The 24,312-nt window shown below is 44.3% G+C and overlaps 4 protein-coding genes across 5 annotated transcripts in view; 3 read left to right on the top strand and 1 right to left on the bottom strand.

Annotated features, from left to right (window-relative positions):
• LOC311010813 (uncharacterized protein) overlaps positions 1-12,193 on the top strand; it is a gene marked incomplete at its 5' end in the record, with an annotated part of 31,701 nt that extends 19,508 nt beyond the window's left edge. Inside the window, 6 exons of the mRNA XM_084005459.1 lie at positions 690-810; positions 860-979; positions 1,069-1,109; positions 1,235-1,355; positions 11,008-11,115; positions 12,006-12,193. Of these exons, the coding sequence (XP_083861585.1) occupies positions 690-810; positions 860-979; positions 1,069-1,109; positions 1,235-1,355; positions 11,008-11,115; positions 12,006-12,112 (618 nt within the window). The 3' untranslated portion in view covers positions 12,113-12,193. The remainder of the gene's footprint in view (positions 1-689; positions 811-859; positions 980-1,068; positions 1,110-1,234; positions 1,356-11,007; positions 11,116-12,005) is intronic.
• A 482-nt stretch (positions 12,194-12,675) lies between these two features.
• Positions 12,676-13,795, bottom strand: LOC311010742 (protein EOLA1-like; the record flags this gene model as incomplete). Its single annotated transcript, XM_084005341.1, is given in 3 exon segments — positions 12,676-13,461; positions 13,537-13,639; positions 13,643-13,795. Coding segments are annotated over 3 exon segments (465 nt in total). The 3' UTR covers positions 12,676-13,252.
• Positions 13,796-18,393: 4,598 nt separating this feature from the next.
• Positions 18,394-22,329, top strand: LOC311010725 (opsin-5-like). Its single transcript, XM_084005317.1, has 6 exons — positions 18,394-18,531; positions 18,821-19,026; positions 20,256-20,355; positions 21,000-21,104; positions 21,183-21,406; positions 21,738-22,329. Exons 1-6 carry the CDS (start codon positions 18,402-18,404, stop codon positions 22,197-22,199), a joined length of 1,227 nt encoding a protein of 408 aa, XP_083861443.1. The 5' UTR covers positions 18,394-18,401; the 3' UTR covers positions 22,200-22,329.
• Positions 22,330-24,192: 1,863 nt separating this feature from the next.
• LOC311010579 (actin-binding protein WASF3-like) overlaps positions 24,193-24,312 on the top strand; it is an 11,935-nt gene continuing 11,815 nt past the window's right edge. For both annotated transcript variants that reach the window (XM_084005126.1, XM_084005125.1), the window contains exon 1: positions 24,193-24,312. This exon is cut by the window's right edge and continues 73 nt beyond it. The gene's annotated coding sequence lies outside the window, so the exon portion shown is untranslated.

The following is a 24,312-nucleotide window of genomic DNA, read 5'->3' as shown; positions in this document are numbered from 1 at the left end:
CAGTTTCACTTCGCCCTTTGCCATTGTATTTTAGCCCTCTAGGCTTCTGTTAGCGGCATACCGTCAGATCAGCCAACGATTCATTCAGGGAAAATATGAAATCCGAATATCGGCTTTAACAGTTTCTAGTCGCCGATCCATGTTGTGAACAGCAAATAAGTGTTGGAGTCATCAGGAGATGCCGGTTTCTGATTGGCTACATAACAGAGCTAATGGCTAACTACGTTCACGGAGGTCACATTGAGTTACATTATGATGTGTTCAGGCTCTATTGAGTAACAAATAGCATTGGGAGATATTTTTAACGTTATCATGATGTGGTCAAATGTGTGTGTATGTAAAATGAAGATTGTGGCGCAGATCAACCCAGTTGTTTGAAGGAGATGTTTTCACATGAATGTAAAATAGATATTTTCGAGGGAATGTATGAGAAAAAGCTCGGAGTTCTTTCTGTCTGGAAGCGACACTAAACATCACATAATTGAAGGGGAAATCATTAACTTTAATGAACTATAGAAGCCCCATCAGAGCTGAGGTGGACCAGAAACGGAACCGAGTCCTCTTTTCAAATGACCTGATAATGTGAAAGCAAATAGAACTGAGTTCCTTTTCTGCCGTTCCACTTTAAGGGGACTGAGTTTGGTTTGTTTAGAGAGAAGTGTGTGTGTGTGTGTGTGTGTTCTCTCCAGGTAGTGAAGCCATTAGCAGTCATCTGCTCCTCACCTTCCTCTTCCTCCTCCTCACCTTCTTCTCCATCATCACGTGTTCCTGTAGCTGCTCACCTGCCAGCAGCCACACAGACACGTTCAGGTACACACACACACAATCTCTGCTTAATGGTGATGTTTTCTGTTCTTAGTCGCCATGGCGATTCCAGCTGCTTCTCCCTGGTCGGTGAATGAGATGGGTGAGCCTCTCTGCGCCATGGTGGCTCCACCCAATTACTCCTATGACCCTAACGGCAGTGATTTACCCCGAGGTCAGAGGTCAACCAACGTAGCGTGTCAATTCCTGCTGCAGCTTTCTGTCTCACTGTTTCTTTTTAATCATTTGTGTGCGTGTGTGCAGACTGCAGAGTCCTCCAGTATTACTTCAACTTAGGAGTCCAGGTAAGAGACAATGTTGTCTTTTATAAACTGAGCTATCTTTGCCCCCCATTCAAGGTGTCAGATCGTTAAGTTAGTAACTGAAGCTCGAAATCAGAATGTTTCCTTAATGTTTCACCCCTCCTCAGTGGTACCATCAGAGCTGCTGGCAGCAGCAACAGCAGCAGGCGCACCCCGCCACCTCGCCTGAGGCCTCCTACCCCTACCAGCACTACTCCTACTATCTGAGCCAGGACCCCCCCCTGCATGGTAAGGCCTACACCCTCTCTGATTAGCTGCTGGGAGAAAGAGAGCTGTCAGTTCAGTGGTGGAGGTCTGACCACCAATCAGCAGCTTTCGCTGCCGCAGTACCTCAAACATCCACCTACTGCTACTGTGATCCATCTGACTGTACTGAGATGTTGGAGGTTTTCACATTCACTTCAATACAGTGTGTACACAATAAGAGTCCTTTTATGGTCACAGAGGGGAGACTTTAACAATAAGAGTCCCAAAATGATCAGTGAGGGGAGACTTTCACAATAAGACTCCTATAATGATCACTGAGGGGAGATTTTCACTATAAGACTCCTATCAAGATGCTTCCGGCTTTGCTACAGTGCAGACGCTTTTCCTCTTTGCTCTCACCCCTGCCTGCGATTTTCTGCTATTTTTTGCTATCTGCTTCTCCTCAATAAGAAACAAAGAGCAGCAGCTCCTGGATATTTACAAAACCAGTGGGATTATATTTTCTTTGAGATAAAACGGGCATTTTTCAATATTTTTACGACTTCCTCAATGCTACGCGAGGAGGCCTACCAAACAAGATAAGCCTGAGCCTGCTAAAGGTAATTAGCAGAAGATGCCTCCCTTCTCTACGGAAGATTACCATAAACTCCTACAGAAGATTTTACTGCTGGAAACAAAAATAAATCGGTTAGAAGTAAATGTAGAAGTGAATGGACTTTGTGGGAACAACACCACTCTAGCACTGACTCAAAACAGTGGACAGGAGCATGCTAGAACCCAGCGAAGTAGCAATAATGAAGCTATGAAGAAACGGGAGGATCCTGTACACGGTAATAAATCTACCAGCGATAATCCTCCCTGGAACACACTTGGTGCGAAGCCAAAGAGAAGACCATTTCCCTGTGACATGGGAGAACGGATATCTGGCAGGACCCAGCGCCCCGATATCTGTGATCTGACCGGCTGGCCTGCGTTACCATCTCCATCCAGGCAAAGCGCCTCCTCAACCCCACTGCCTCGTAGGACACAGCAGCGGACAGCTTGGGAGAGGAGAGCTACCAAGAAACCTCCCCAGCAAACAACTGTTCAACTAAAGAACAGGTTTGCTCCACTGCTGCAGGACCATGGATCCCCCTCTGACTGCCTGGATAACCCCCCACCACCACGCAGCAGGGTAAGACCTGCTAACTTAAAGCCACAGAGAAAGCTAACGACAGGGCCTGAAAATCTGATTGTGGGTGACTTTTCTGTAAAAGATATGAAAAGCAGTAATAACATCAAAGTACTCTGCTTTCCGAAGGATACGGTGTCTGATTTGGAAAAAAGAATCCTGGAAATTGTGGCTGCACACCCAACTGTGAAAAATATCATTCTGCACATTGGATTTAATGACATTGAAAAACAACAATCAACAGAGTTGAGAGAGGACTTCAACAAACTCTTTGAAACAGTCAGCTCTGTGAATACTGAGGTTTTCATCAGTGGCCCTCTGCCCCCGACCGGGAGAGGAGCTGAGACATTCAGTAGACTGTTCTGGCTCAACAAATGGCTCTCAACTGCATCTCTTGCTCGCCCAATGCATTTTATTGACAATTTCCGCTTTTTCTGGGACCGCAGGCATCTTTTTAAGACAAACGGACTTTGCCTAAATAAGCTAGGGGCAAAGCTATTCATCACCAACATGTCTTACTGCCTGCGTCATCCATCTGTCGCCAAGGACAAGAGACGAGAGGAACCAACAAAGAGGGAAGACGAAACACAGATTATCAGAAACGTCGAAGGAGGACTGAATGTGGATCCCTCCCCCACCCCCCCCAAATCTCCATCCAGGTCTTCATCATTCTCCCTCCCTCCAATAAACCTTTCTCTCCCCTCCTCCCCCTTGGAGTTCCAAGAGCTACCCCCACCTACCCCCCGCCCTTCTCAGATTATCAAAAACGTCGAAGGAGGACTGAATGTGGATCCCTCCCCCACCCCTCCCAAATCCCAATCCAGGTCTTCGTCATTCTCCCTCCCTCCAATAAACCTTTCTCTCCCCTCCTCCCCCTTGGAATTCCAGGAGCTACCCCCACCTACCCCCCGCCCTACTCAGACCCCCTCTCCCAAGGCTGCAACTAAGTCACCAAAACTCAAGACCCCCTCTTCCAAAGCTGCAACGAAGTCACCAAAATCCAAGACCCCCCCCTCTTCCAAAGCTGCAACTAAGTCACCAAAACTCAAGACCCCCTCTTCCAAAGCTGCAACGAAGTCACCAAAATCCAAGACCCCCTCTCTCAAAGCTGCAACTAAGTCACTAAAATCCAAGACCTCCAAGACTCTTCCCTTATGGCCACCTCTTCCCTTTTGGCCACCCCCTCCCCACCCTGACAGCAGCCCTGAATATTACTGAGACAGAAAAGGGTTCAGCAGTAGACCGCATTATCAGCTGGACCCAAGGTCGCCTACATCAAAACATGGCACCTTCTGCATTCCTGTTGTGACTACTAAGAGAGTAAACATTGGGAAACTTGAACACACTGCTAACCTAAACAATCTCATTCCTGTTCTCTCAAAATCAAAGTCAACCTCAAAGCCTGTCAATAACACCATCAGGATGGGTCTGCTAAATGTAAGGTCTCTTAATAACAAATCATTTTTAGTCAATGATTTTATTACCACTTCTAAACTTGATTTTATGTTTTTAACTGAAACATGGCTAGAACAAAATAACAGTGCAAGCATTCTGATCGAGACAGCACCCCCCAACTATAATTTTATTGATGTTTGTAGATCTGGGAAAAGAGGTGGAGGGGTTGCTGCTATATTTAAAAATACATTTCAGGGGAAACAGATGTCCCTTGGTGTTTTTCCATCATTCGAATATCTTTGTGCTGTGTTGAAATGCTCTCCCAGAGTTCTCCTGTTAATTATTTACAGGCCACCTAAATATTCGTCAAATTTTTTTGATGATTTTACTGAATTATTGTCTAGCATCTCCACTGATTTTGACTGCCTAGTTATAACTGGTGACTTTAATTTTCATATTGATGATTTGAATGACAAGGGTGCAAAAGAACTTTTTAATATTCTAGACACATTTGACCTTTCTCAACATGTGAAAGAGGCTACTCATTGTAAGGGACACACCCTGGACCTGATTATCACAAAAGGTCTCCATGTTTCTGATGTTTTTGTGACTGATCCTTCATTGTCTGATCACTTCTGTGTTTTCTTTAATATTTCTTTCATTCCTGACACACAAACAGAATCAAATAAGGTCAAAAAGCGGTACATCAATGAACATGCCAATGTACTCTTTAAAAATGCCATTTCCTCGTTACCACCTCTAAACCCATGTCATGCTGATGATCTTGTAAACATCTTTAATTCCAAAATTCTGAATGTCATAGATGTCATTGCACCTGCTACGGTTAAAACAATTTCTGGTAAGCAAAAGGCACCCTGGAGAAAAGCTGCTGTTGTGACAGCCCAGAGAAGAGAGTGCAGGAAGGCTGAACGAATCTGGCGGAGTACTAAACTTCATATTCACCATGACATCTATAAAGAGAGCCTCCGGGCCTACAATTTAGTCTTAAAAAGTGCGAGAGAAACATACTTCTCCAATATCATAAACAACAACACTAATAAGGCGAAAACCCTATTTGCAACTGTTGACAGACTGACCAACCCTCCAACACAAATACCAGCTAAACTCCATTCCACGCAGAAATGCAATGAGTTTGCATTCTTTTATACTAATAAAATTGAAGGCATCAGACGCGCCATCAATATCTCAAACAAAAAAGTTGGATCACCACCCTGTTCAGGCAAAAGTAACACAGCAATGATGGCAAGCTTTAATGCCATAGACTCTAAAACTCTAGTGGAAACAGTGACAAATCTAAAATCATCTACCTGCTGCCTTGATGCTTTACCTACCAACTTTTTTAAGAATGTTTTTGACTGCCTATCAATAGACGTATTGCAAATAGTTAATAACTCCATTCAATCAGGCAATTTCCCAAAGGCCTTCAAAACTGCAGTCATTAAACCTCTTCTAAAAAAGCGGAGCCTAGATGCCTCTATTATCAACAACTACAGACCAATTTCAAATCTACCCTTCATAAGTAAAATAATTGAGAAAGTTGTCCTCCAACAACTAAATCACTTCCTGGCTTCAACTGGCTGCCACAACAACTTCCAGTCGTTGAAGAAGCCCTTATTAAAGTTGTAAATGACATCAGTCTTAACACAGACTCTGGCAAAACTTCAATATTAATGCTATTAGACCTCAGTGCTGCATTTGACACTGTCGACCACTCAATACTCCTGGACAGGTTGGAAAACTGGGTGGGGCTCTCAGGCACAGTCTTAAACTGGTTCAAGTCATATCTACAAGATAGGAACTATTTTGTTTCCATTGGCGACTTTGTATCAGAACCTACCAATGTAACGTGTGGAGTCCCCCAAGGTTCAATCTTGGGGCCAACTTTATTCAACATCTACATGCTCCCACTAGGACAAATCATGCAAAATAATAACATTGACCACCATTGCTATGTCGATGACACCCAAATCTATGTAGCACTATCACCAAACGACTATCGCCCCATAGATCTTCTGTGCCAGTGCATTGAGCAAGTCAAAGACTGGATGTGCCAAAACTTCCTACAACTAAATGAGGACAAAACTGAGATAATTGTTTTTGGTGCTAAAAAAGAAAGGTTTAAAGTAATTCAACACCTTCACTCTCTGTCCCTGAAAACCTCAAACAAAGCCAGAAATCTTGGGGTTATTATGGATTCTGATTTACATTTCGACAGTCACGTTAAATCAGTAACAAAATCAGCCTACTATCACCTAAAAAATGTAGCAAGACTTAGAGGGCTCATGTCAGCTCAAGACTTAGAAAAACTTGTACATGCCTTTATTACTAGTAGGCTAGACTACTGTAATGGTCTCCTTGCAGGTCTTCCGAAAAAAACTGTCAGGCAGCTACAGCTTGTTCAGAACGCTGCTGCTAGAGTTCTTACAAAGACCAAAAAATGTGAGCACATTACACCAATTCTTAAATCCTTACATTGGCTCCCTGTATGTCAGAGGATTGATTTCAAAGTCCTCCTGCTCACATATAAATCACTACATGGTCTAGGACCGAAGTATATCACTGATATGCTCCCACTACATAAGCCTTCTAGACCACTAAGATCTTCTGAGACCAATCTGTTAGTGATTCCCAGAGTAAACAACAATCACGGGAGAGCATCATTTAGTCACTATGCAACAAATGGCTGGAATAAACTTCCTGAAGATGTAAGACTTGCCCCAACTCTGACCACTTTTAAAACTAGACTGAAAACTTTTATGTTCACCATAGCTTTCTGCTAAATCTTTTAATGTCTGCACTGTTTTTAATTATTGCAAATATGTTTTTATTCTCCTTTCTTTCTGTAATGCATTTTTAAAATTTTTATTATTTTCTTTTAATTCTTCTATTTTTTTTTCTTTTTTTTCTTCTCACTTTGTTTTATCATGTGAAGCACTTTGAGTCTGCCTTGTGTATGAAATGTGCTATACAAATAAAGTTGCCTTGCCTTGCCTTGCCTTGCCTATCATGATCACTGAGGGGAGATTTTCACAACAAGAGTCCTATTATGATCAGTGAGGGGAGACTTTCACAATAAAAGCCGCATAAAGATCACTGAGAGGAGACTTTCACAAGAAGACCCCTGTTATGATCACTGAGGGGAGACTTTCACAATAAGGTGTAATGAGGGGAATGTTGGAGGATTATCTTGATTGACAGATGCAGATAACTATTAAGTGAGTAAATGATTTAAGATGGTAGTTATTGAGGAAGTGGAAATGTTAATGTGCTACTGAGTTATCGGGGCAGTGAGTTAATGACCTGGTGATGTAGGTAGTGCAAGGGCGTAACTTTGAGTTGAACTGGGGGGGTTGTGATTTCCGCCTGATGCTCTCATCCTCTCTCTTTTGTCATATATATATATATATATATATATATATATATATATATATATATATATATATATATACACACACACACACACACACACACACACACAGGGCCTGAAGTTAAATTCTTTGGCCACCAATCCACCTGCCACAGGTTTTTTTTACCAGACCAAATAGTTTGTGCCTAAAATAAAGGTGACCGACTCAGAAAATGCATAAGAATGGTTCTTAAACTTGTACAGAATACACATTAAAGCGTGTGCAAGTGTTCTTTTTAGGACTCGTGGTCCTTATTTGCCTCTAACTTTAAGTATTTTGTCCTGATTACAAATGGGTTTGTAGTGTTTCCCGCAGGATCTTTGGAGACTATGGTGGGGGGCTTGCGATCCTCTAGGGGGGTCCGGGGGCATGCCCCCCCGGGTGAAAATTTTGAATAATTTCATTTTAATGCATCAATTTGGTGAATTACTGAGCAATTTCTTACAAACTGCTGGTACTGATACAAATGTTGACATACTAAATGGGGTTGAGGAGTTTAAGCATTCAAGAAAAGATGAGAACAAAAATGACTAAAACAGTTAGTTTATTATTATTATTATTATTATTATTATTATTATTATTAATAATAATAATAATAATAATAATAATAATAATAATAATAATAATAATAATATAAGTGGGTGACTATTCCTCAGCCTTCCTTGGTGTTTTGGTTTTGACCCCGTTCACATACGTCGCCACTCGCCCATCTCTGAGCAACAACTGTCAATGAATGTGAATGTGTTCTAGCAGAATGTGGCCAGGACAGGCGATGCGATGTGGTCGATCGGAGATAAAATAATTTTAACTTTCTGCGATGCGAGTGAAGCGAGTACCAAGCGAGTACCAATCACAATGTAGAATAGAGATGATTGACAGTTGCCGTCAACAGAGAATTCCAAAGAGAGTTGACGCTTGAAGTCGCCGCCGGCGGCATTTTTTTTTTTTTTTTACCAGCAAGTAGAATTCAGCGAGAAAGCGACGGGCGAGTAGCGACGTATGTGAACGGGGCTATATGCGCACGCACTGTCAAACTCGCCGGATGGGGGGGGGGGGGGGGGGGGGGGGTTCTTAGCAACACACAACACACCTGAGGGGTATTCCATCAAACTTGCTAAGTGCAAAGCCGGGCTAATTTCGATAAGCCTCGCTACCTTTAGGGAGAGTTTCGTTCCATCAACGTGACTTGAGGCCCTCTCCGCTAAGTAACCATGGGAATTTATCCGACCAAACTAGCCTGCTCCGGGGCAGGCTAACCATCAGGCTTACTTTAGCGAGGGTTTCAGAGAAGTCCGTCTGTCGGAAACAACTGTACCAGCAGAAGGTTCCGCCAAGCCTAGTCCTCGTGATTTTGTCACGTCAAAGACCAAAATTACCAAAATTACATATATGAAGTACAAACAGACTATATTTTCATCAAGCGTCTAAGAATACATGCTTGCAATTAAAAAAATATGAATAAATCATTTATTTTCTTTAACACAGACTGGCCATATCATTGTCTAAAGCCCCCAGTTGGGTGAGTGGTGATGCTCCTGCCCCCGAATGTGGGTATCCCAGGTTTGGCTTGTATAATTGTCTTTAGATCAGAGAATTAGACCAACATTTTACCTTAACTATGATAAATATGTCATACAATTTCCCCAGAACCCAAATATAACTTGCAAAAACATGATAGGCATAAAGATGTTATTATTAATAGCATGTATATCCCAATGACAAAGGCATTGCTGCATGCAATTGTCAGCCACATAAATTCCTTTCAGGTGAGTTCATTAATAGGTTCATTGAATGTGTTCATTGAATTGTTGAGATAAATGAGTTGGTCAATGTAGATGCATTTACTAGGCCTAAAAAAGGGAGAGAGTTCCGGCCAAAGAAAGAAATTTCACAAACTTCCATGGTCGGGAATTGAACTGTGGCCGGCCACGTTTAAAGCCGGCGCATTACCTCTACACTATCCTCACGTTTGAGAAATCATTGTCAGTATTATATTAGAACATGTTACTCTTAACGGTACTTCCGTATTTAATCGCTCTGTAATTCTTGCCCAAGCAGCCTCGCGATTTTTATTTATCACTACAGTATTCCCTTTATTGGTTATGATGGGTTTGTACTCCTCGTACAGTTCCATCAATAATTTTTGCTCTGGTCTTTTCTGCCATTTTCTCGATGATTCGACATTCACGGTTCTGGTCTGGCTTCATATCCCGTGAACGGCGTAACACACGACAACTTTAACATGGTTTGAATTAGCCTCAAAAAGGCGCGGCTGAAATGCGTTAATGGAATGGGTTTAGCCGCAAGTGGAAGTTGGCGTTAGTTCTAACCAGGCTTAACAAGGTAAGCGCCGCCTTAATAAGCGAGTTTGGTGGAATACCCCTCTGATTTGATCAATAACACAACACTTGCTCAGTGTTGTTGTCTTATTGACATTTTCAGATTGACATTTTCGCTACCCACATTTGGCGTGTGGGCGGGTGCCAATTTTATACCCTGTATGTATGTATGTATGTATGTATGTATGTATGTATGTATGTATATTTATTAACTATGGCATATTCTTCTATTTTCCTCTCACCTGGTGTAAGAATAGTGGTTAAAGCTCAGCCCTATGAGATCAAGTATTTTACATCCTTTTTTCAGAACAACCTGGGCTTTCAGAATATTCATGCTGTGGTGGTGTCATATAAATATAGAAAAAGTAATATGACCAGATATAGAAAGGAAAATAAAAAACAGAACATTTATTTCATACATATGTATGGAAACACAGAAAATTATTACATTATTTCTAAATGTTATAAAGCTGTTGGGGGAATCAGGGGGGAAATAATCAAGGCTCTAATTATCATATAAAAAAAATATATACTATTTATGTAATGCAGAAAATGCCCTCGCCTGGTATGTGTGTCATGAAAACTGTGTGTGTGTGTGTGAAATGAGACGGACGTTAACATGAGCTACAGACATTTTTTGTCATGTTTCCTGCACTAAACACGGGTTCTCCTTCATCTCAAGCACATTTACTGCTCTCAGCTTGTATGCATAAATAGCTATTCATTATTTATTAGGATTTACAGCTGATACCGACTACAGTAGTGATCATACAGGGTCACGGAACATCTTCATGTATAGACGATCTTAGGCTGATCAAGTGACCGCACAGTAATAGAACAGAATAGCGAATCTGGCTAACTGGCTAAAACAGCACAGCAGAAAGTAGGACTAACTTTTGTTCAGTAACATGATTTGACTCGTGAGTGGTGGCACTGGAGCCCTAGCAGTAGCGTAACTCCTGTTGGGAAGATACTTTTATCTTTGGCTTTTTGCCTTCAGGGGCAATTTGGGGTTCAGTATGTAGCCCAGGGACACTTCGACATGCAGACTGGGGGAGCCGGGAATCGGACCACTGATATTTTCCGATAAGAGGAAAACTCGCTCTACCTCTGAGCCACAGCCATGAGATTAGAGGCAGTGGTTATTTATTAAGGTAGTGAGTGAGTTACTGATGCAGTGAGTTTTTGAAGCAGCGATCTTGTTAATAAGTTAGTGATGTAATTGGTGAGTTGGTTATTGAGGCAGTGAGTAAGTTGGTAAGTGAGCTATTGAGGCAGCGAGTGAGGTTATTTGAGAACTGCTGTAGCCCTAACAGGAAGTTTTGGTCTTCTGCCCTCAGCTGCCCCTCTTTCATACCCTGAGACAACTAGAGGCCCCCATCAGCCCCCCTCCTACTGCCCAGAATCCACCAGGGCAGGAGACGGACAGGCAGATGGACACAGCAGTGGTCAGTACTGATTACTGTTGTCTTAAGGTGTATTCACACAAAATGGATACAGCTGTTGTAAACATGTGACCGGTTTACAACAGCTGGAGGAACCCAGAATAAAGTATTTAGCTGTGATTTAATATCAATAACCAGATTAAAAGGTTGCTGAAATAACTCCATAATTATGGTGATCAGTAAAAAGTGTGAAGTCATGTTTTGTAAGGTCTGTCCGCAAGACCACAAGCTGACTACTTTTAAAATGCTTGTTTTCTGAATAAAGTCCAGTTGATGGGTGCTAGGCTATGCTAACATTGTAGCTGCTCCGTCAACACCAGGCTTTGGTGTCACAGCGTCACGCAATCTTGTTGTTCGAGTAGGAATATTTCAACTTGCGCAAATTGTTGCCTCATTCACGTTGCGTCATTTTTACGCATCTATACCTGTCTTTGCATTGACTTTGCATGTATTTGTGCCGAGTGCCTTCATTGTTTACCCTGGACCCTCTGTCACACCCTTGACGTTGGCTTATGACAGAACGACCACTAGAGACACCTGTCGACTTTTGTAGAGACAGAGTTCAGCTGTCAACATTGACTTAAGTCCCATTTATTTCAGAGTTTATAACAATAAGTTATGTCTAGATTATTTAAAAAAAAAAAAAAAAAAAACATTAACAAAGCACTTCAAACTTTAAGTATGACTCTTAATACTTTATTTAAAGAATGTTTTAAGATATGATTTACCACAAATGTACCTTTTTATTTTTCTGCTTAGAAGATGGAAACTCTTTACTAGTACAGATTTACACACGAGACTTAATTATCTTTTAACTGACAAACAATTCGAATAGTCAAAAAAATTATTTGTCTCGCTGATGACTACTGAACATATTTTTTTACCAAAATAAGGTCCCGTGGTGGACACAGGAAGTGGCGGCGCCAGAAGTCACACCTCCATTTACTTGCCTTGCTACGAATCAGACATCACACAGCAGCTCTGGAGACACTCCTTTTAAAATGGACAGTAGCTCTAACCTTCTAATCACATCAACAGTTATCTCTCCTCTGATCTGAGTGTGTTTTGTGTCCTGTCAGTCCCCACCCCCTCTCCTGCGCTCCTACCCGGATCAAACGCACCTCCAGTCTTCCTCACTGCTGCACCTGCCATATGAAGCTCCGCCCCCGGCCCCTTACCTGCCCTCTGCCCCTCCTCTTCCTCACTCTGCTCATCCTCACTCCACCCACCTCACCCATCACTCCTCCTACCACGCCTGCCTCCCCCCCTCCACCCACTGGGGAGCACTGCAGACTGGAGGCCACGCCACACGGGTCTACTGCCCAGCCCCCAACCCCGCACATGTGGTTGGTTACATTACAGCCCCGCCCCCCCACCTCACGGCCACACACTACATCCCCCCCACCATCTAACTCAGGAAACATAGTTAGCTAATAACACCCCTTTGTGTAAAACTAGCAGTGCTAACCACGCTAACCAGCCCCATAATCAGAAAAGTATATAATTAAAAACAAATGAATAAATTAGAAAAATAAAAGCAAAGACTAAAAAATGACATTGTTAATGTTGTAAAAGATTTGACTGAAAACTGAATGTTGGCATGTTATTAGCTCGTGCCTAATGCACAACACATCTCAGAATAATTTCCTGTTGAAAATGTTGAGGTGTGTTGTCCTTCCCTGTTTCCACGGCAGCCCAGGTGACAGCATCCTCGGTTGCCACAGTGACAAGTTTTGTTTGTTGAAGTCGTCTGAAGTTTTTCAAAATGTCAGCCAGCCAATCAGAGAGAGAGGGCGTGGCCAGTCCCCGTTATTTATATGGGGATATATTTGTGTTGACATTATAATTACACTGGTGGTTTGTTTGTGTTACTGGGTGAATAAAGAACAGTGTTTCACCAGCAGACTGATTCTTCTGTTTGGTCACATGACCTTCACTCAGTGTTAACGTTTCTCCTCGACTCTTTACTGGAGCTCATCACACAAACTAAAATACATGAAAAAACAAACAAAACAAAACAGATGTGGTGGCTGACAACCAATCAGGGGATGTCAGTATCCTGTCAGTGTTAATAATATCATGATTTATAATTGATAATTAATGTTATCAGTTCATCACTGTGTGTGTGTGGGTGTCATCGTCATGGTAACAGCTCACAGGGGATCTCCACAGTCCAGAGGTCGCGACCCCCCCGGGCCCTCAGCGGCTCCTTTAGCCAGCGAGGGTTGGACAGTTGAGTCAGGTGCTTCTCCTGCAGACCTATCAGAACAGCCGACTGCTCCAGGTGCTGTAGCTCTTTCCCCTGCAGGGAGGCAGGGCACAGCCAAGTCCTGCCCACATCCACCAATCCTGAAAGAGAGGCTACGCCTTCAGATACACCTTGTTAACTATCAGGACTATCAAAACACCGACATGGTTTCCCACCTGCCACCACTCCGCGGCCGAACCGCTCTCCAGACTCCAAGAGCGCTTGTATCTGAACCCGGTTCATTCCCAGTGTGCCACTCAGCAACGCCCTCCACCCTTCCTACTCCCAGTCCCGCCGGGCGATGTGAACTGCCAGGGTTTGATTCTCCAGCTCAGCCAGCAGGGGTCTCCAGCGGCTTTCCACCGTTTTCAGCCCATCCAGAACCAGACCTGCATATGGCTGCCTGAACGACAGGCACCACACCTGCACCGACATGTCTGCAAAACAAAATGGATTAAAAAAAAGCTTGGTGGATCGTGAGAGGGTGTCTTAGGAGAACTAGAGTGTTCAGAGACCGGCAAAACCCCTTTTTCTGTCCCTGACGGTGTTTTATATGAGAGATCCAGATTCTCATCGGAGGAAATGACTTGTGTCAGCGTACAGCCTACTTACCACTTTGAATTAGGTTTTTATATTTATTGGATTTTTTCCCAAGTCCGTTTTACACCGCCATTGTCATACACCACGCCATAAAAATACATCGAAGCATCACATTAATTTGTTTGAAAAAGTTATTTTTTGGCCTTTTATTGCGAGAGGACAGTGTGAGAGTGTAAGGGCCGAGAGAGAGGGACGACATGATATAAGAGGGCCACAGTACATGGGGCAGTAACTCTACCACTGAGCTACCAGCACACTTAATATGTTGTTTTAATCAGTCAGATCTACTAGTGTCCTTATGATGGGGCAGTCATTATATGACTACTAATAAACTACTCAACAGGAAAAATGAAAGTTGACACACTTTAGAAAGTCCCACCAACATTTAAGATGTATATACACAGAAAGTACTTACCGAGTAGTATTCCCAGGTCATTTTGGCCTCCCCTGTTGCCCGAGATCCGTCCTTTGCCCTTTGTAGGTGGTCAGCAAGTTTCCCAGTCTTAATTTGTCATTTGTGAATGAGTATCCTCGGGCAATGAAGGCTTGTTCCAATTTCTTATAAAATTGAATTTTTTCGTGATTGTTCATGTTTTGGTAAGTATTAGTTAGTTCCAGTAACAATAGTGTTCTGGGCCCGGTTTCCCGATAACGTCCACTCTTAACGCGCTATTAAGACTCCTACGTTATGACTTACCAAAGTTGTTTACCTCTATAGTCGTGGTTCCCGAACGGTCTCTTAGGAGTCTTCTTAAGAAACGCTCCTTACATCGTTCGTACACGGCGCTGTCCAGAAAGAAAGTGCTGAAATCGATTGCTCAGAGTTCGATTTTCCATTTCATGCGCAGGTGCATGACAGCACTATATTATAAAATGTAGGCTATTGCAGTGTTTGCGAATAAAACATTGCGAGAAATCCTTCAAGGCCTAAACATTTATTTAACCATGGTCGAACATACTACCATAGCCTATACTGATTTAAAAAATATATATAATAAATATAGAAAACAGCGGAGGAGATTGAGCCAATTAAAGCCTTAATTACATGCGTATTTGTTGTCGTTGTAGTCGAAACTTATGCAATATAGCCACGTAGGTCAATATATCCATGGGATTGAAGTTGATCCTTATGAAATTATGTTTTCCAACGGCTCCGAGGACGGCGACGTCTTTTGCTCAGCACGAGGATACGTTGTATCGCTGCCACAGTTTCCGTTCACAACCGTCACCGGCGTCCATTTATTTTTTATTTGTTTGACGATGTGCCAATTTCCCAAATTGCTTGCAGGATCGTGCATGCCTTGACTTTGACACTGTAATATACCTAGGCAACTTTTGAGGTTGAGGTAAAGCTTAGCCTTGTGATGAAATGCATGCACATTTTATTTTTATTTACTTCATGAATGACTTAAAACCACTGGTGAAACACTACACTGGCAATGTGCAGTTCCATGCGCAGCGGGGATTTCTGGATTACTGTACAGTGGCGGCGACTAGCGTCAGGAGCTGAAACATCACCACGGTAGAGCTAAGAAGGCTCTAAGAGTGCTCCAGACCACTCTGACCAACATATGACGTACGGAAGAGATTCATAAGTAAAGAACGTTTCGGGAAACACGCGAAATGTTAAGTAGGAACTCTAAGTAGGGGTTACGAATGACGTAGCGTTAAGAAGGCTTTAAGAAGGCTTCGGGAAACCGGGCCCTGTTCTGTTGAACTTCTGGAGACATTTACATTTAGGTCATTTAGCAGACGCTTTTGTCCAAAGCGACTTACAATAAGTACATTTGTCAAAAGAAGAAAACAAAGAAACCACAACGTATCATTGCCGATAAAGTAAGAGCTAAAAATAAGCTAAAACAAGTGTTAGGTCCTCATCTGAGTAAAGTAGCACCTTAAGAGCTTAACAGTGCTATGATCAGAGTGCTATAGGTAAGGGTTTTTTTGGGGGGGGGATGCGAGTGGGTCATGCTATGTAGAGTCGAGGTGAAGTCTGAACAGGTGAGTCTTGAGCCTTTTTCGGAAGATGGCAAATGACTCTGCTGTCCTGACATTAGTCGGGAGTTCGTTCCACCACTGAGGCACCAGAACAGAGAAGAGTCTGGACTTTGCTGAGCGGCATTTGTTTGATTTCAGCGATGGTGGTACCAGCCGGCCAGCTGAAGTAGAGGAGCGAAGTGCTCGCTTCAGGGCATGAGGTTTGACCAGTGTTTGAAGGTAGATGGGTGCCGTTCCATTGATGGCCCTGAAGGCCAGTGTCATCGTCTTGAATTGGATGCGTGCTGCAACAGGGAGCCAGTGGAGGTCACGGAGGAGGGGGGTCACATGGGAGAATTTGGGTAGATTGAAGATAAGGCGTGCTGCAGCATTCTGGATACGCTGCAATGGTTTAGTCGCAGAGGCTGGGAGTCCGGCCAGGAGAGAGTTGCAGTATAGCGGGAGATGACCAGTGCTTGGACCAGGAGTTGCGTTGCATCCTTTGTGAGGAAGGTCCGAATCCTGCGGATATTGTAGAGGGCAAATCTGCAGGATTGGGCCACAGCAGTAATCGGGCCCCATTTGCTGTGAGGCACACTGCAGCCCATGGAACCCACTGCAGCCCCCTGTAGAAGAAAATGTGTTACCTTACATTTCTTATTTGTTCCACATATAATGTTCCTTTCTCTCGGGAACATCAAATGTCCTGCTGAGCTGTTTTTCTATTGTGTTAACCCTTGCCGTCTTGATGAAAAGACTCTTTGATCTGTCCCTCTTCCTGAACTGTCTCTGTACCATTTGTCTCAAATACATTGATCAAGGCCCGATGAGTGACCCCTGTAGTGACATCGTCTAGCTCTCCCGAGAACGGTCACACCTTGTAGATATCAACAGATGTCTCTTCCTCTGCAGAGAGACATGTGTTGATTCAATGCAAATCCACTCATGACACCTTCCCTTTTGTTCTCTTGCATGTTCTGTATAAATCCAACTCGGCCAGGCCATTCGACAGACTGGATCTTCATGGTTGTCGGTGTCGCACGGTCTTCTTGCCTGTCTGTGGACACTGGCTAACCAGGAGTCCTACAGGGGTGTGGCAGACAGATTCAACATCTCAGAATCAACTGTGTCAACACATCTCCATTATTTTTGTTCCCTGGTCAACACACAGTCTATTTTGTGGCCTACAGGGGAAGCACTTTATATTTTTGTGAGCTGGTATGCAATATGCCACAGGGTGATGAGAGGCACTTCAGGTCAAATAGGTGGAAGGTAACCTTGATTAGGCATTACCTATTGATTGAAGTGCCTCTACATCATCAAGACTTCTGCTGTGCCTCCACGTGGCAGTTCATGGTAACTGGGTACAAGAACCCAGGCAAAATCAGCAGGGGATCGATGATCAGTGTTCTCAGGGGCAGTCACAGCACCATTGTACATTTTAACATGCAGCCTACCACTGCTAATGTAGCGTTTCAGTTTGAGGAGATCAAAAACACACAAATACACAAAGGTATTTTTGAACATTTATTTGTGCCTCCATCAAAGCAATCACATTTTGTTGCTGTTGGGAAATATTTTTCAGTTGGGTTAATATTTGACCCATGCATGTGACCATTTTCTTTTCAAATCGCTCTCTTCTCTTTGCCTTCATTCTCCCCGACCGTGCCAACTCCGGCCTTACCAGGGATTCCACACAGTTGTCCTGCGCTCATAATGCAACAGGTAAGTGTCGTGCAAATCTTTGCTGCTGCTGCCACCCTCTTTTTTGCTAGTGGATTTTCCGACCGATGAAGTGGCAGTTGAGGGACCAGGCTGCAGCTCGTCAATGCTGCATGATCCCACAGGTGCAATATTTTGCCTGGGAAGAGTGGAGTTGAAAGTAACGTCCCAGGTGGTGCACTCCCCACCCCGGAACGGACAAATATAGATAATAGATAAAAAAACAAAACATATATAGAAAAAGTAGACTCATGTATGTGCAAAATTATACATACTGTATGTATATCTGAATAGCTAGATAGAAAAAGAAATGTGAAAATGATTGAATGTATATGTATATATAGATAGGTGTGTGTGTGTGTGTGTGTGTGTGTGTGTGTGTGTGTGTGTGTGTGTGTGTGTGTGTGTGTGTGTGTGTGTGTGTTTAAGTACCTGCAGCTGTCAGAGTAGTAGATGACCAAAGTAGTATAACATGGAAATACTGCAGTGAAGTATGTGTATTTGTACAATAAAGTTTTTATGGCGTCATCGATCAATCAGCTAATCACAGACCTGCTGTTTCCACTGCTCTGAGACCGGACCTCAGACCTGGTCCCTTGTGGTGCTCTGGTGTGGTGCCAGCCCGCCCGCTGATGAGCTCTGAGCTGCACCAGGATCAGGTGCCTATATTTACCTGAGATTATCAGCAGAGAGACTTCCTGTTGTCCCTCAGAGAGCTCCTCAGTCTCACAGCAGCAGCAACATGTCCCTCAGCTCTGCAGCCGGAGGCCCCCCACCCTGGAGGAACAGCAGCCTGATGCTGGGAGGGGGGCGGGACCCCCCTCTGTCTGACCAGGGAGAGACCATCATCGGAGTCTACCTTCTGCTGCTGGGTGGGTACACACACACACACACACACACACACACACACAAACTCGGGTTTAAATATATGCAGATGTATTGATCATTTGGATTTTCCTCAACTGCAAATTATCTTTTAAACATGTTGAGACAAAGTGTGTTTTACTGATTGAGTGTTAAAGTACACTGAGCTCTCTCTCTCTCTCTCTCTGTGTGTTTGTGTGTGTGTGTGTGTGTGTGTGTGTGTGTGTGTGTGTGTGTGTGTGTGTGTGTGTGTGTGTGAAATGTGTACCTGAGAGTCTGTCTCTGTGGTGCGTTCAGGTTGGTTGTCCTGGTTTGGAAACAGCATCGTCCTCTTCGTCCTGTACAGACAGAGAGCCACCCTGCAGCCCACCGACTACCTGACCTTTAACCTGGCCGTCTCAGACGCCAGCATCTCTGTGTTTGGATACTCCAGAGGCATAATCGAGATCTTCAGCGTCTTCCAGGACAGTGACTACCTCATCTCCTCCATCTGGACCTGCCAGGTAATAAAGACCTGCGATACACCTGAGACATATACGGTAGATAAACTGTAACCTGTCCACACCTGTGACATGTCCACACCTGTAACCTGTCCACACCTGTCACCTGTCCACACCTGTAACATGTCCACACCTGTGACATGTCCACACCTGTCACCTGTCCACACCTGTGACATGTCCACACCTGTAACCCGTCCACGGTTCTAACCTGTCCACACCTGTCACCTGTCCACACCTGTCACCTGTCCACACCTGTGACATGTCCACACCTGTAACCCGTCCACGGTTCTAACCTGTCCACACCTGTCACCTGTCCACACCTGTGACATGTCCACACCTGTGACATTTCCATGCCTGTAACCTGTCCACACCTGTAACCTGTCCACACCTGTAACCTGTCCACAACTGTGGCCTGTCCACACCTGTAACCTGTCCACACCTGTGACATGTCCACGGTTGTAACCTGTCCATACCTGTCACCTGTCCACACCTGTAACCTGTCCACGTTTGTAACCTGTCCATACCTGTCACCTGTCCACACCTGTGACATGTCCGCACCTGTGACATGTCCACGCCTGTAACCTGTCCACACCTGTAACCTGTCCACACCTGTGACCTGTCCACAGCTGTAACCTGTCCAAACCTGTAACCTGTCCACAACTGTGGCCTGTCCACACCTGTAACCTGTCCACACCTGTGACATGTCCACGCCTGTAACCTGTCCACACCTGTAACCTGTCCACACCTGTCACCTGTCCACACCTGTGACATGTCCACACCTGTAACCTGTCCACACCTGTGACCTGTCCACACCTGTAACCTGTCCACAACTGAGGCCTGTCCACACCTGTAACCTGTCCACACCTGTGACCTGTCCACACCTGTCAACTGTCCACACCTGTCACCTGTCCACACCTGTCACCTGTCCACACCTGTGACATGTCCATGCCTGTAACCTGTCCACGGTTGTAACCTGTCCACACCTGTGACCTGTCCACACCTGTGACATGTCCACACCTGTAACCTGTCCACACCTGTCACCTGTCCACACCTGTCACCTGTCCACACCTGTGACATGTCCATGCCTGTAACCTGTCCACGGTTGTAACCTGTCCACAACTGTGGCCTGTCCACACCTGTAACCTGTCCACACCTTTAACCTGTCCACACCTGTAACCTGTCCACACCTGTGACCTGTCCACACCTGTGACCCACCCTGTGGTCTCCTCCAGGTGGACGGTTTCTTCACGCTGGTGTTTGGTCTGAGCAGCATCAACACACTGACAGTGATCAGCATCACTCGCTACATCAAAGGCTGTCACCCCAACAGAGGTCAGAGTCCTCCAGAGACCTTTAGATTTACCGCGTGGAGGCTGCAGGTCTTGAATGATCAGATCTTTATATGGATGCTGGTGAGCTCGTGTTTGGCAGGTTCAGGTTCAAGGTTTAAGGCTGTCCAACTGTGTAGAGAGTTTCTGATGTCCGATTCCTGGTTTGGTACATTTCATGATCTTTATCCATTTTTCCATTAAAGCAAATCAAGCAGAGCCAAGTTGAGGAGCCATAAACCAAGCTCTGTAATATTTGACATTTTATACATGCATTTATGTGTCCCCTTACATTTCCTGTTTCTATTGTCTCAATGTTATGTCCTGACTCACCTGAGACATACTGAGACATACATGAGATAAAAAATAATACTAATCTGAGACATAATGTCATACTGGTGGAGACTAAACAGTTTGTTAAATGCATTTTATTGAATGAATTAAGTGCTCAGATTAAGCAACCAGATACACTGTAGTTTAGATCGCAAACGCATGAGTTTGGACTGTTCCCTGAACAGCAGGAAGACGTCTCCCACTGTCCTCACTAGAGGACGCTGTCCTGTAGCTCTGTGGCATTTAACCCAGAAGAGAAGTGATCAATCCTGAAGTGATAAATCCTGAAGGGATCAATCATGTGTTGTGTTTCAGCTTGTCACATCAATAGGACCAGCGTGTCCCTCAGTCTGCTGCTCATCTGGATCACAGCTGGATTCTGGTCCGGAGCGCCGCTGCTTGGCTGGGGGAGCTACAAAGGCAGGAAACTAACAAAATAAGATTGTTTTACACTGTGCTGTTACTGACCTGTTGACCTCTAACCCCCCCCCCCTGCAGATCGCGGGTATGGAACCTGTGAGATCGACTGGGCCAAAGCTAACTACTCCACTGCCTACAGGTCCTACATCATCTCCATCTTCCTCTTCTGCTTCTTCGTACCGGTGCTCATCATGTTCTTCTGCTACGTTTCCATCATCAACACAGTGAAGAGAGGCAACGCTCTGTCAGCTGATGGAGACCTGACCGACCGCCAGAGGAGGATTGAAAGAGACGTCACCATAGTGAGTCTGTCCTCACCATCAGTTTATCATACCTCATTAGGTTCAATGTTGTTTTCAAGGTTGATTAAAAGTTTCTGACCTACATTCAACGATTCACCAAATGCTAGTGCTTATAGGCCTCAGTGTTGAACTGTCACATGATCAGATGGATTTGTAGCAGCTCAGATTACAAGAGTGAGAGAAAGCAGAATCAATTAGACAGTTACCATCATTATAAGTTAACAAGGCTGAATCAGTGACGAAAGCTAAGCTCAAGTTAATGAAAATCCCATAGGAGTAATAGAGCAGATCAAGAGATAGGTACTCAAAGCTTCTTATTGGTCTCCTCCAGGTTTCCACAGTGATCTGTATGGCCTTTATCCTGGCATGGTCTCCCTACGCAGTGGTTTCCATGTGGTCTGCCTGGGGCTTCCATGTGCCCAACCTCACCAGCATCTTCACCCGTCTCTTCGCCAAGTCTGCCAGCTTCTACAACCCCCTCATCTACTTCGGACTCAGCTCCAAGTTCCGCAAAGACGTGGCCATCCTGCTGCCCTGCACCCGCGACGCCAAAGACACCGTCAAGCTGAAGCGCTTCAAGCCCAAGGCCGATGCCCACGGCCGACTCAAAGTACCCCTGAACCGGATAGAGAAGAAGTACTCGCTGGGGAACTCACCTTACCCGGTCCCCGGCCCGGACTCTGGGATGAGAAGCCCGCCCTGCACGCCACCGCCCGTCAACAAAGAGGTGTTCTACATCGACATGCCCCGCCCCTCAGAGACCGGGCCTGAGTTTGAATGTGACAGACTCTGATGACCCAGCCGGTCGCCTAATGGACTTCTGATCAGTACAGACGGACGTCAGCAGAGGGCACTGACGTCACCAAAGTAGACAAGAATGAAATGACTTCACTTAGTTTCTCACATCCAACATGTAGAGGACATTTTGCATCACATTGGCTCAATACATCAAGCTAATGAGCTCAATATTCGTCTTAATCGTCTGATGGCCGCCAGGCGGGTATTATCTTTGTTCTTGTCATTTATTGCTAAATATGATTGTATGTTCAAAAAGATGAATTGAGAGAAGTTCAAATAAATATTCAGTCTGTTTTTGCACTAAAGATGTGAGAAACGGACTCAGAATGCAACACTCACTGTTCAAAAGGAATAACTGATATTATAAACACAAACAGACATACACACATATCAAATTCAAAAGGTTCACATACTTGCCACTGTACGTACATACATACATACAAACATACGCAAGTATGTGAACCTTTTGGAATTTCTTTTCTTTTCTTCTTTTGGAAAGATACCCTGCTTGTTTATGGTTTACGTATTGTAGCTCCAACAATGCCTAGAAAATCTTTGGTTGTCATTCGGGGTTGTTTCTTTACCTCATAGATGAGTCTTCGTTGTGCTCTTGGTGTCATTTTGACTGGGCGCCCACTTCTTGGTGGAGTAACAACAGTCCCAAAGTGTCTCCATTTGTAGATTGTTTGCCTAACTGCAGACTGGTGAATTTCTAAAGTCTTTGAAATCACTTTGTAACCCTTGCCAGCTTTATGTAGATCAACATCTTGATCGTAGATCCTCTGAAAGCTCTTTTTGGCAAAGCATGGCTCACATAAGATGTACTTGAATTCCAGCGTGGTACTGTGATAGGATGCCACCTGTGCAACAAGTCCAGTCATGAAATCCTCCTAAATATTCCACAGTCAACTTCAGTGGGATTATAACAAAGTGGAAGCGATTGGGAACGACAGCAACTCAGCCAAGAAGTGGTAGGACACGTAAAATGAAGGTCAGCGGATGCTGAGGTACATAGTGCACAGAGGTCACCAACTTTCTGCAGAGTCAATCGCTACAGACCTCCAAATTTCATGTGGCCTTCAGATAAGCTCAAGAACAGCGTAGAGAGCTTCATGGAATGGGTTTCCATGGCGATCAGCTGCATCCAAGCCATACATCAGCAAGTGCAATGCAAAGAGTCGGATTCAGTAGTGTAAAGCATGCCACCACTGGACTCTAGAGCAGTGGAGACGTTCTCTGGAGTGACGAATCACGCTTCTCCATCTGGTAATCTGATGGATGAGTCTGGGTTTGGCAGTTGCCAGGACAACGGTACTTGTCTGACTGCATTGTGCCAGTGAAAGGAACTCTGAATGCTCCAACATAACAAGAGATGTTGGATAATAGTAATTTTTGATTCCACTGCCTTTTGAGATATTATTGATGTAAGCTGCTCTTTTTCTGTAGAGATCCTACATGCATCTGTTTTTTTGTTTTGAACATCCTCCAGTTTCCAGGATCATTAATCATCACCGTTCTTGTCCTCTCAGTCCAGGTTCATATTGACCTGTGATTGATTATGTTTTGATTGAAGATGAGTTGAAATATGTAACCATGGTAAATGCCCTAAATGTAAATGTACACGAAGCTGTTGTTACTTGTCAGCGCCCTCTAGAGGCTGTTCACTTCATTACAGATGGTCTGGAGGAATCTTCACTGAGCTCCTGTAACCATGGCGACATGACAGGATATTATGCTCTGTAGCCAAACTCTGACTACACGTGAACTAACAACTGTGCAGAGAACAGCAGTTGGACTTCCTCCATTTCACAATAAAAGTCAAATTTCACAGTGAGCCGATACAATACAGATTCACTTCAAAATAAGATGTAGTTCTTACACATGTATTTATTGAGTTATTGAGCCGTTAATGTGTTAACGCAGCTGAAGCTTCGTCACCAACCGGCCGAAGTTTTCCGGCCAGAGCCGAACAGTTCCGACGAGGCGTCAGATTGGCTCCGTCGTCCTCGTCGTAGTCGTCGTCGTCGTCCTACTCCTCCTCCTCCTCCTGCTCCTCCTGCTCCTCTCAGCATCCATTCCCAGTCGGATGATCCGAGGATGTGTCCGCC

This window comes from Eutrigla gurnardus (genome assembly GCF_963514095.1).
Source record: "Eutrigla gurnardus genome assembly, chromosome: 3".
In the NCBI taxonomy this organism is placed as follows: domain Eukaryota; kingdom Metazoa; phylum Chordata; class Actinopteri; order Perciformes; family Triglidae; genus Eutrigla; species Eutrigla gurnardus.
This window is presented reverse-complemented; position numbering and strand designations above follow the sequence as displayed.

What these genes read in the sequence shown, in the direction of transcription:
- LOC311010725 (XM_084005317.1), top strand. Translation starts at nt 18,402, where the DNA reads ATGTCCCTCAGCTCTGCAGCCGGAGGCCCCCCACCCTGGAGGAACAGC. An exon ending in AGGCTGTCACCCCAACAGAG is followed by an intron (nt 20,356 to 20,999) that starts GTCAGAGTCCTC and finishes GTTGTGTTTCAG; the next exon opens with CTTGTCACATCAATAGGACC. An exon ending in TTGAAAGAGACGTCACCATA is followed by an intron (nt 21,407 to 21,737) that starts GTGAGTCTGTCC and finishes GGTCTCCTCCAG; the next exon opens with GTTTCCACAGTGATCTGTAT.